Raw genomic sequence first — 12668 nt, forward strand, 5'->3', positions numbered from 1 at the left:
AGTAGGAGAAACAATAGGTTAGCTGAAAGCAGTTCTAATGTGTAGCGCTGGCTGAAAGCTCAGACTCAGGCACACTTTACTGCTGCGCTGCAAGTTGGAGTGATATCCCCCCCTCACCCCCAGCAGCCGATCAGTAGAACAATGGGAAGGGAGCAAGATAGCAGCTCCCAGTAGGTATCAGAATAGCACTCAATAGTAAGAAATCCAAGTCCGGCTTGGGACTCCTCCAGTTACATGGGAGTAGGAGAAACAATAGGTTAGCTGAAAGTCTGGCTAGTCGCTGTACTTTTAGGACACAGAGTAGTTTTATGTTAAAAAATGTAGATTTATTTTCAGCGTTTATCAGAACAAATCTTTACAGCATTTTCAATTCTTTAACAGTTTAATAAAACTTTGGTAAATACAGAATTATAAAGTCTGCGCCCCCCATTAGTGCATTGGGTTACTACAGCCAATCATCTTCCCCCTTCATAGTATAATCATCTCAGTTTCATAAATAATCAAGGAAAATATATCTTAATCGTTTATATTCGGCAAATCAACACTAGTCATAGAAATGGGAGGGTTAAAGCTCCGCCCCCATCAGTGCGAGAAATTCCGTCCCCCAAGCCGGGCAGCTTGGTGTAAACTACTACGTCTGGCTACAGAAAGATTAGAAAAGTAACTAAATAACGGGAATGATGAGGGTAAAGGCAATAGTACTCTTTAACCCTTTGTGCTGATGTCCGCTACCTTGTCCCACTAGTCATGTGCTTCTCTTAGCCCCTTTTCATTGGCCGAGTGGCATGAAAACATCATCAGAACTTTCTATAGAACCCAGAGAGGGAGAATTGGTCGTTGGTTATTTTATCCTTTTAGATTCTCCTTCTTCCTCCCCTCCCCCCACGCCTGAGTTTTCCTTTGAATTGTAAGCTCTTGGGTTTCCCCACCCTTGTTGGGCTCCTCAGTTTAAATCGTGAAGGACCATCTCCCAGCGCTGAGTGATGGCCGTGGTCTCACAGGGGTTGATCACAATTTCTCTGCTTTCCTCCGTGTCACCTATAATATCTGTATCCAGGCAGAAGCGAGACGCCATGTGCTCTATATGGGAACCCACTTTGCTCCATCTCTAATGGGATAAAATGATATAGAAGGGGGTCAGGAATTGTGCTGAGAACTGACCAGACAAACAAACATCACATGATGCTTCTCCGTTCACTGAATTCATTCTCCTTTCCTGACAAATTAATTTTCAGCTGAGTGTAGGCAGTTGCCTAAAATGACCAGTAGGTGGAGCTTGTTGTTTTTAATTATATAGAAAGCATAGTTTGTTATGTTCTGTTAACAGGTCAGGTTAATTGTTAAAATAAAATTATTAAAACTGAAATCTGTAGATAAATGAAATAATTGGAACAAACCTGTTTGCCGTCTCCTTCCCTGCAGGGCAAGAGAACCACTTGTGTCCCCGGGAATAACGTGTGCACTGACATGCAGAGTGGCCCCTGGCTGATCTGCTGAACCTGAGTATAAACCCATTCCTGGGATAGAGAGACAGAGAGAGAGAGACAGAGAGAGAGCATGTGAGGTAGCGATACCTACAGGAAGCAAGTGAGCCCCACACTGAGTTCCCTTTAGCCTTTGTACTGACCTACGGTTTGATAACAGACATCAGGTCAATGGTAACAGTAGGGCAAGATGGGGACAGTAGGACAAGATGGAGACAGTAGGGCAAGATGGAAACAGTAGGGCAAGATGGAGACAGTAGGGCAAGATGGAGACAGTAGGGCAAGATGGTGACAGTAGGGCAAGATGGAGACAGTAGGGCAAGATGGAAACAGTAGGGCAAGATGGAGACAGTAGGGCAAGATGGAGACAGTAGGGCAAGATGGGGACAGTAGGACAAGATGGAGACAGTAGGGCAAGATGGAAACAGTAGGGCAAGATGGAGACAGTAGGACAAGATGGAGACAGTAGGGCAAGATGGAAACAGTAGGGCAAGATGGAGACAGTAGGGCAAGATGGAGACAGTAGGGCAAGATGGTGACAGTAGGGCAAGATGGAGACAGTAGGGCAAGATGGAGACAGTAGGGCAAGATGGAGACAGTAGGGCAAGATGGAGACAGTAGGGCAAGATGGAGACAGAAGGACAAGATGGTGACAGTAGGGCAAGATGGAGACAGTAGGGCAATATGGAGACAGAAGGACAAGATGGTGACAGTAGGGCAAGATGGAGACAGTAGGGCAATGTGGAGACAGTAGGGCAAGATGGAGACAGAAGGACAAGATGGTGACAGTAGGGCAAGATGGAGACAGTAGGGCAAGATGGAGACAGTAGGGCAAGATGGAGACAGAAGGACAAGATGGTGACAGTAGGGCAAGATGGAGACAGTAGGGCAAGATGGAGACAGTAGGGCAAGATGGAGACAGAAGGACAAGATGGAGACAGTAGGACAAGATGGGGACAGTAGGGCAAGATGGGGACAGTAGGGCAAGATGGAGACAGTAGGGCAAGATGGAGACAGTAGGGCAAGATGGAGACAGTAGGGCAAGATGGGGACAGTAGGGCAAGATGGGGACAGTAGGGCAAGATGGAGACAGTAGGACAAGATGGAGACAGTAGGACAAGATGGAGACAGTAGGACAAGATGGAGACAGTAGGACAAGATGGAGACAGTAGGGCAAGATGGAGACAGTAGGGCAAGATGGGGACAGGAGACAGTAAGGAGGGTTGGAGGCAGTAACAAGATGCAGGGGGTAGAACCCTGAGTACCTCCCATCGCTGCCCCCAGACTGTAACTAGAGACATCCCTGAGCCGCAGCCAAATTTGCTCATAATCCCGTGTAACCCCCTGTGCGTCTCTCTCGCTAGTCGCTGCGGTTCCCGTGTGTATCTGCCCCGTAGGATAATGCCCTACCGCCCCACAAATAACCCAGCAGCCCATGTACCGGCACGGAAACTGATATGGAAATGTCGCCCTATTCTTATGTACTAATCCCTGGGAGATGAATAGGCCCCGGCGGGGTATTATAGCGAGGGGGGCATTATCTCTGCTCATGCATTAATATACCCCAAAGCACTGGCACAATATCCATAATCCTTTGCTCTATCAGGCGCTGCCCGGCCGGAATGTATAATGGGCCCCTTCCCGCGGTGACAATGCGCCTTTACAATTGGGGATTTACTTTACATTATCTCTCGGCTTTTGTAAGTGACGCCGCCGCCACCGCAGCCGGGAATTGTATCCGTGTCCCCAAGGCTCCGGCAATGTAATGGGGACAGCGCTGCTGGGTCTGAGCGTCATACGCGGCCAATGAAACAGAGGCTTTCAAAGGAAATCTTAAAATTGAAAACAATTTGATTCGCACGTTTCCCTTCTGCTGACAAACTGCGGAGTTAGGGGGACACCGGGGGGTCTGACTACTGAACGAATGTATTAATGTCATGGAAAATACATGTTACTGCTGTTACAGCTGAACTACACTGTATATTATAGCTTTATGAGCAAACTTAGGAGGCTGTTCCTGCTGAATTGTGCTTAGTACAGGGGAATCCCTATGTGCCATAGTTTTATGGTATCTCTGTACAGGCTATGGGCAAACTTAGGGGGCTGTTCCTGCTGAATTGTGCTTAGTACAGGGGAATCCCTATGTGCCATAGTTTTATGGTATCTCTCTGTACAGGCTATGAGCAAACTTAGGGGGCTGTTCCTGCTGAATTGTGCTTAGTACAGGGGAATCCCTATGTGCCATAGTTTTATGGTATCTCTCTGTACAGGCTATGAGCAAACTTAGGGGGCTGTTCCTGCTGAATTGTGCTTAGTACAGGGGAATCCCTATGTGCCATAGTTTTATGGTATCTCTCTGTACAGGCTATGATCAAACGTAGGGGCTGTTCCAGCTGAATTGTGCTTAGTACAGGGGAATCCCTATGTGCCATAGTTTTATGGTATCTCTCTGTACAGGCTATGATCAAACGTAGGGGGCTGTTCCTGCTGAATTGTGCTTAGTACAGGGGAATCCCTATGTGCCATAGTTTTATGGTATCTCTCTGTACAGGCTATGAGCAAACTTAGGGGGCTGTTCCTGCTGAATTGTGCTTAGTACAGGGGAATCCCTATGTGCCATAGTTTTATGGTATCTCTCTGTACAGGCTATGAGCAAACTTAGGGGGCTGTTCCTGCTGAATTGTGCTTAGTACAGGGGAATCCCTATGTGCCATAGGTTTATGGTATCTCTCTGTACAGGCTATGAGCAAACTTAGGGGGCTGTTCCTGCTGAATTGTGCTTAGTACAGGGGAATCCCTATGTGCCATAGTTTTATTGTATCTCTCTGTACAGGCTGTATAATGCCATATACAGTGGCTTACAAAAGTATTCGGCCCCCTTGAACTTTTCCACATTTTGTCACATTACAGCCACAAACATGAATCAATTTTATTGGAATTCCACGTGAAAGACCAATACAAAGTGGGGTACACGTGAGAAGTGGAAGGAAAATCATACATGATTCCAAACATTTTTTACAAATAAATAAGTGCAAAGTGGGGTGTGCGTAATTATTCAGCCCCCTGAGTCAATACTCTGTAGAACCCCCTTTTGCTGTAATTCCAGCTGCCAGGCTTTAGGGTATGTCTCTACCCGCTTTGCCCATCTACACACTGAAATCCTTGCCCATTCTTCTTTGCAAAACAGCTCCAGCTCAGTCACATTAGATGGTCAGCCTTTGGGAACAGCAGTTTTCAGATCTTGCCACAGATTCTCCATTGGATTTAGATCTGGGCTGTGACTGGGCCATTCTAACACATGGATATGTTTGGGTTTAACCCATTGTTGCCCTGGCTTTATGTTTAGGGTCGTTGTCCTGCTGGAAGGGGAACCTCTGCCCCAGTCTCAAGTCTTTTGCAGACTCCAAGAGGTTTTCTTCCAAGATTGCCCTGTATTTGGCTCCATCCATCTTCCCATCAACTCTGAGCAGCTTCCCTGTCCCTGCTGAAGAGAAGCCCCCCCAGAGCATGATGCTGCCCCCCCATATGTGACAGTGGGGATGGTGGGTTCAGAGTGATGTGCAGTGTTAGTTCCATTTTGGTCTCATCTGACCAGAGCACCTTCTTCCACATGTTTGCTGTGTCCCCCACATGGCTTGTGGCAAACTGCAAACGGGACTTCTTATGGTTTTCTGTTAACAATGGCTTTCTTCTTGCCCCTCTCCCATAAAGGCCAACTTTGTGCAGTGCACGACTAATAGTTGCCTATGGACAGATTCCCCCCCCTGAGCTGTAGATCCCTGCAGCCCCCCCAGAGTCACCATGGGCCTCTTGGCTGCATTTCTGATCAGCGCTCTCCTTATTCGGCCTGTGAGTTTAGGGGGACGGCCGTGCCTTGGTAGGGTTACAGTTGTGCCATACTCCTTCCATTTCTGAATGATCGGTGGAACAGGGCTCCATGGGATGTTCAAGGCTTTGGGAATCTGTTTGTAGCCTAAGCCTGCTTTATATTTCTCAATAACTTTATCCCTGACCTGTCTGGTGTGTTCTTTGGACTTCATGGTGTTGTTGCTCCCAATATTCTCTTAGCAACCTCTGAGGCCGTCACAGAGCAGCTGTATTTGTACTGACATTAGATTACACACAGGCGCACTCTATTTAGTCATTAGCACTCATCAGGCAATGTCTATGGGCAACTGACTGCACTCAGACCAAAGGGGGCTGAATAATTACGCACACCCCACTTTGCACTTATTTATTTGTAAAAAATGTTTGGAATCATGTATGCTTTTCCTTCCACTTCTCACGTGTACCCCACTTTGTATTGGTCTTTCACGTGGAATTCCAATAAAATTGATTCATGTTTGTGGCTGTAATGTGACAAAATGTGGAAAAGTTCAAGGGGGCCGAATACTTTTGTAAGCCACTGTATATACTGTATATTCACACTGGGTAACTCAGAGTCCGTAAGGCCGGAGCAGTCGGCAGTTAGTGAGCAGACCCCTAGGGGGCCCCCTCTTTGCATTAATGCAGCTCCCGGGCCGCTGTGCGTATCACAAGATATAATCAGTCGGGGAACTCGGCGCGTAGCAAGTTGCAATTTAATATGAAGTTCCATGCACTGCTGGTGCTGACTTAGCACAAGATTGAAACAATCTATTAATCTCCCGGCACTATTAATGGGAAAAGGGAATTAAAATCACGGCTGTCACAAGGCGCTGCAAGAAGTGTTAGTAAGCGGCACCGCCAAGCCTGCTCCCCATATTGTATAATAAGGAGAATCTGGGGGTGCGACTGGGGGGGGCCAATGTGCAGGGAAACAGGGGGTGCGACTGGGGGGGGCCAATGTGCAGGGAAACAGGGGGTGCGACTGGGGGGGGGGCAATGTGCAGGGAAACAGGGGGTGCGACTGGGGGGGGCCAATGTGCAGGGAAACAGGGGGTGCGACTGGGGGGGGGCAATGTGCAGGGAAACAGGGGGTGCGACTGGGGGGGGGCACAATGTGCAGGGAAACAGGGGGTGCGACTGGGGGGGGCCCAATGTGCAGGGAAACAGGGGGTGCGACTGGGGGGGGCCCAATGTGCAGGGAAACGGGGTGCGACTGGGGGGGGCAATGTGCAGGGAAACAGGGGGTGCGACTGGGGGGGGCAATGTGCAGGGAAACGGGGTGCGACTGGGGGGGGCCCAATGTGCAGGGAAACAGGGGGTGCGACTGGGGGGGCAATGTGCAGGGAAACAGGGGGTGCGACTGGGGGGGCAATGTGCAGGGAAACAGGAGGTGCGGCTGGACATTAGGTTTTAAAATGGAAGTTAACTTTAGTATGCTACAGAATGGCCAATTCTAAGCAACTTTTCAATTGGTCTTCATTATTTATTTTTAATAGTTTTTAAATGATTTGCCTTCTTCTGCTAACTCCTTGCAGCTTTCAAATGGGGGTCACTGACCCCGGCAGCCAAAAACTATTGTTCTGTGAGGCTGCAGTTTTATTCAGACCCTCCCCTATTCATAGTCCTGTCTCTCATTCAAACCACTCCCTGGTTGCTAAGGCAATTTAGATTCTAGCAACCAGCTGCTAAAACTCCCAACTGAAGAGCTGCTGAACAAACACCTGAAATGATTAAAAAAACTACAAATAAAAAATGAAGACCAATTGCAAATTGTCTCAGAATATTACTCTCTACATCATACTAACAGTTAACTCAAATGTGAACGTCCCCTTTAAAATGGGACAAATGAGTGACCAACGAACCCAAAATAAATCCCATTTGATCCCTTTTGTGGCTCATTGCATTCCAGCTAATAAGTAGCAGCGAGAGACTAACCGGGGCGTATTTACATGCCAGGACCAAGGGCAAGCAATAGTGCCCATCCCAGCATGCACTGCGGTACCTGAGATTGTGGCGAAACCCCTTTAAGGCTGCTGCACGGAACTAAATTGAGAGACGGGGGTTCCGGACCTTCTGTCTTCTGGGACTCGATGCATCTCTGTCTCTGCCGGATGATTCCGGACTTGGATAAGGACTCGGCTGGGATCCTGCAAGGCATTAAATCCATATACAGACTGTTGTACCTACTTAGCCCCGCCCCCGCGGTACCTTCCCTGGTCTTATCATGATCAGACCCCTGGGCAGATTATAAGGGGTTAATACCCAATATTGGGGACTCACTGGAGCTCCGGGTACACGTTCTCCAAGTACCACTTGAACGAGCGACACTTCAGCGTTCTCCTGAGTGACAGTCGCTTCTGGATGCTGCAACAGAAACACAATGGGACACACGTGGGACACCACAATCTCCTATAGGGGGCAGGTTACACATATACACAGGGCCGGACTGGGCCGGCGGGGCCCACAAGTACCAGGGCCCACTGAGTTTTTTCCCTGTTGGGCGCTCCCGGGCCTAGTATGCACATTTGGGCATTTAGGGGAGGTGTTTGGGTGGGCGTGGTGGAATCCCTTGTGGGGACATCCCAGTGGGCCCTTCAACCCCCAGTCCAACCCTTGGCCCTGCTGGACTTTCTGGTGCCCCATAAAAAAAAGATACTTACTGATAAACCACAACTTCTAAAACCCTCCCTTGAGGGCCTCAGAGCTATCAGAGGGCTTCTGGGAGTTGTAGTGCAACAAACACAGAAGGGCCAGGGGTTAAGTAATAGTGGTAGAAGTACAGTAAATACTGGGATTTAGATACATTAAATTTGGCTCCTCTCCCTGCATAGCAGAAACAATGAGCCAATAAACATCCCCTTGTTGGGATATGGCCCGCCCCCAAGGATCTCTGTGAATTACACTGCTATCGGCAATAACTGTAGGAACTCAGTGCTGTCTGTATGATGAATTGATTCCGGGCCTTCCCATCACATTGATGTACTCACACTCCCCCCATTATTACATCCCCCCCCCCCCCCGGACAATGAAATGGAGAAACAATGAGCCAATAAACATCCCCTTGTTAGGATATGGCCCACCCCCAAGGATCTCTGTGAATTACATGTAACACTGCTATCTGCAATAACTGTAGGAACTCGGTGCTGTCTGTATGATGAATTGATTCCGGGCCTTCCCGTCACATTGATGTACTCACACTCCCCCCATTATTACACCCCCCCCATACAATTAAATGGTGCAATCCCATAGGTGGGAATCACACTCCCGCGCACCCCATTCTCTATTGGGGAGCATTCATTCCCCAATGCATTTGGCTAAAATCTGTATTTCTATTTCCATTCTCTCAGTCGGGGTGATACCTACTCTCCATACGGTCTCCCTTGGGCGGCCGGCCGCGCTGCATAATAATGGTTTTTGAACTCGTCCATCCATACTTCCGCGGTGCGCTTGGTGTTTCTGTGGAGGAACAGCCTGAAGTTATCAATCAGATCTGCCTCGTCCCACAGCCCAGGTACCGACCCTACTAGGGGTGGGGGCCGAAGGGGAACTGCCTAGGGTGCCATACTGGGGGGCCACAGGGCACCTACATCTTCTGTCAGTATTCCCCTAGCTCCTAGGTGGTGGGGGAATTCAAGATGGAGGGTGTTGATGATGGCCAATGGCAAAGGATTTAAATGGGGGGGGCAATTGAGGTGGGGGGGTTGCTTCAGGCATTGTCCCCCATAAACCTGGCACTGTGGGGTGAAGATAATGTGAGGGTAGAATTTTGAGGGATGACTAATCATATTTCTCAAGATTTCACCATCACTTTATGGAAATATGTAAGGGATAGAATGGTAAAACATAAAAGAATGGTAAGACTTTTAAGGAAAGAATGTTAGGATATGAAGGATAGATCTGTGAGATATGTGAGGGATAGAATGGTAAAACATGAGCAAAAGAATGGTTAGACTTTTAAGGAAAGAATGTTAGGATATGAAGGATAGATCTGTGAGATTTGTGAGGGATAGAATGGTGAAACCTGAGCAAAAGAATGGTTAGACTTTTAAGGAAAAAATGTTAAAAAATGAAGGATAGATCTGTGAGATAAGTGAGGGATAGAATGGTGAAACATGAGAGATAGAATGGTTAGACTTTTAAGGAAAGAATGTTAGGATATGAAGGATAGATCTGTGAGATATGTGAGAGATAGAATGGTAAAACATGAGCAAAAGAATGGTTAGACTTTTAAGGAAAAAATGTTAGAATATGCAGGATAGATTTGTGAGATATGTGAGGGATAGAATGGTAAAACATAAGAGATAGAATGGTAAGACTTTTAAGGAAAGAATGTTAGAATATGAAGGATAGATCTGTGAGATATGTGAAGGATAGAATGGTGAAACATGAGAGATAGAATGGTTAGACTTTTAAGGAAAGAATATTAGAATGTGAAGGATAGATAATTATGTATGTCCTAGAACTGTGAGAATGTGATAGATAGAACGTTGACAATGCAAGGGATAGAATGGTGGCAATGTTAGTATCCCTAACATTGCCCCCATTCTATCCCTTACAGTTTCAACATTCTATCTATCACATTCTCATAGGGAGAAATGTAGCAAAACCCCATTCCCCACTTTCAGCCATATCCTATTCAGCAGAATGGGCAATATACCCCCTAGGGGTGTAACAGAGCACCAGTATGGTTCAGAGCCGGGCGCCCAAGGCAACTTGGTCGGCTTGGCCCGCCCACTGCCAACACCCCCCCATTTGAAAGCTGGAAAGATGTAGAAGAGGAAAGAAAATAACTGAAAAACGATTTAAAAGAAATAACGAAGACCAATTGCAAAGTTGCTAGGAATAGAATATTCTATAACATAGAAAGGTTAACTTCCCCTTTAAACATTGTAGAAGCCTTTATAGAACAGTATGGCCTTTATTTCACACAGGGCCCATTTCGGCTGTGGATATACGGGGGGGGGGCTGTACCTACTTAATGTAAGTGTTGGCGTTGCCCTCTGGAAAGACATAGGGATGTTTCTTGCGGAACACGTGTCCCACTCGGCTGCAGGGGATTATTTCCAGGCTGCCGCCGCACATCCACACGCGGAACGAGATCTCTGAAAGGAAATGGAGTTTAGCCGCGTCTCATTCCTATTAGCCCAGCGCACAAATAATATCAGATGGCTCCGAGCCTTGGGTTAAACAGATTATGCTCCGCCGTGCAATTCTAATCAGAGCTAACATGGAGCGTACTGAGTCGCGTCTCTACTGACGGGAATTATTCCTTATCATCCCCTCGCCGAACCAGAGATAGAAATTCTACTGAAATAGGGGAAAGTAAGAAATCTCATAAACTATAGCCAAACTACTGGCGCTTACTGCAGAGGATTATGGGAGTTGTAGTTTGGTATTCAATGTAATGATCTTTTACAAATGAAGTGCATTAGGGGGGAACAGCCCCCTAAGTTTGCTCATAGCCTGTACAGAGAGATACCATAAAACTATGGCAGCATAGGGATTCCTCTGTACTAAGCACAATTCAGCAGGAACAGCCCCCTAAGTTTGCTCATAGCCTGTACAGAGAGATACCATAAAACTATGGCACATAGGGATTCCCCTGTACTAAGCACAATTCAGCAGGAACAGCCCCCTAAGTTTGCCCATAGCCTGTACAGAGAGATACCATAAAACTATGGCACATAGGGATTCCCCTGTACTAAGCACAATTCAGCAGGAACAGCCCCCTAAGTTTGCTCATAGCCTGTACAGAGAGATACCATAAAACTATGGCACATAGGGATTCCCCTGTACTAAGCACAATTCAGCAGGAACAGCCCCCTAAGTTTGCTCATAGCCTGTACAGAGAGATACCATAAAACTATGGCACATAGGGATTCCCCTGTACTAAGCACAATTCAGCAGGAACAGCCCCCTAAGTTTGCTCATAGCCTGTACAGAGAGATACCATAAAACTATGGCACATAGGGATTCCCCTGTACTAAGCACAATTCAGCAGGAACAGCCCCCTAAGTTTGCTCATAGCCTGTACAGAGAGATACCATAAAACTATGGCACATAGGGATTCCCCTGTACTAAGCACAATTCAGCAGGAACAGCCCCCTAAGTTTGCTCATAGCCTGTACAGAGAGATACCATAAAACTATGGCAGATAGGGATTCCCCTGTACTAAGCACAATTCAGCAGGAACAGCCCCCTAAGTTTGCTCATAGCCTGTACAGAGAGATACCATAAAACTATGGCACATAGGGATTCCCCTGTACTAAGCACAATTCAGCAGGAACAGCCCCCTAAGTTTGTTCATAGCCTGTACAGAGAGATACCATAAAACTATGGCATATAGGGATTCCCCTGTACTAAGCACAATTCAGCAGGAACAGCCCCCTAAGTTTGCTCATAGCCTGTACAGAGAGATACCATAAAACTATGGCATATAGGGATTCCCCTGTACTAAGCACAATTCAGCAGGAACAGCCCCCTAAGTTTGCTCATAGCCTGTACAGAGAGATACCATAAAACTATGGCACATAGGGATTCCCCTGTACTAAGCACAATTCAGCAGGAACAGCCCCCTACGTTTGCTCATAGCCTGTACAGAGAGATACCATAAAACTATGGCACATAGGGATTCCCCTGTACTAAGCACAATTCAGCAGGAACAGCCCCCTAAGTTTGCTCATAGCCTGTACAGAGAGATACCATAAAACTATGGCAGATAGGGATTCCCCTGTACTAAGCACAATTCAGCAGGAACAGCCCCCTAAGTTTGCTCATAGCCTGTACAGAGAGATACCATAAAACTATGGCACATAGGGATTCCCCTGTACTAAGCACAATTCAGCAGGAACAGCCCCCTAAGTTTGCTCATAGCCTGTACAGAGAGATACCATAAAACTATGGCACATAGGGATTCCCCTGTACTAAGCACAATTCAGCAGGAACAGTCCCCTAAGTTTGTTCATAGCCTGTACAGAGAGATACCATAAAACTATGGCACATAGGGATTCCCCTTTACTAAGCACAATTCAGCAGGAACAGCCCCCTAAGTTTGCCCATAGCCTGTACAGAGAGATACCATATAACTATGGCAGATAACTACACTACAAACAGAAGGCTAGCGAGAGTTACAGTTAGAATACTACAATTACCCACCATATTAAGCTTTTATCCTCCCCTCAGACTGGGTAGAATTACAATTCTAAGCTGCCGGGGGACGTATTTCACAGGCTTCATTTTCCCGTCCCTGCCCGACGCGCTGATTCTGTTTTGTGCTTCTGACAATACATGACAATTGCCTGACACAACACGGCTCAG

At 47.0% G+C, this 12668-nt stretch overlaps 1 protein-coding gene across 2 annotated transcripts in view; it reads right to left on the reverse strand.

Annotated features, from left to right (window-relative positions):
* Positions 1-304: 304 nt before the first annotated feature.
* galnt14 (polypeptide N-acetylgalactosaminyltransferase 14) overlaps positions 305-12668 on the reverse strand; it is a 234379-nt gene continuing 222015 nt past the window's right edge. For both annotated transcript variants that reach the window (XM_031901791.1, NM_001078901.1), the window contains 6 exon segments: positions 10327-10453; positions 8715-8807; positions 7632-7715; positions 7354-7498; positions 1398-1517; positions 305-1108 (listed from right to left, as the gene is read on the reverse strand). In XM_031901791.1, coding sequence (XP_031757651.1) covers positions 944-1108; positions 1398-1517; positions 7354-7498; positions 7632-7715; positions 8715-8807; positions 10327-10453 — 734 coding nt within the window. In that variant the 3' untranslated portion in view covers positions 305-943.

This window comes from Xenopus tropicalis, chromosome 5 (assembly GCF_000004195.4).
Source record: "Xenopus tropicalis strain Nigerian chromosome 5, UCB_Xtro_10.0, whole genome shotgun sequence".
NCBI classification, from domain to species: Eukaryota; Metazoa; Chordata; class Amphibia; order Anura; family Pipidae; genus Xenopus; species Xenopus tropicalis.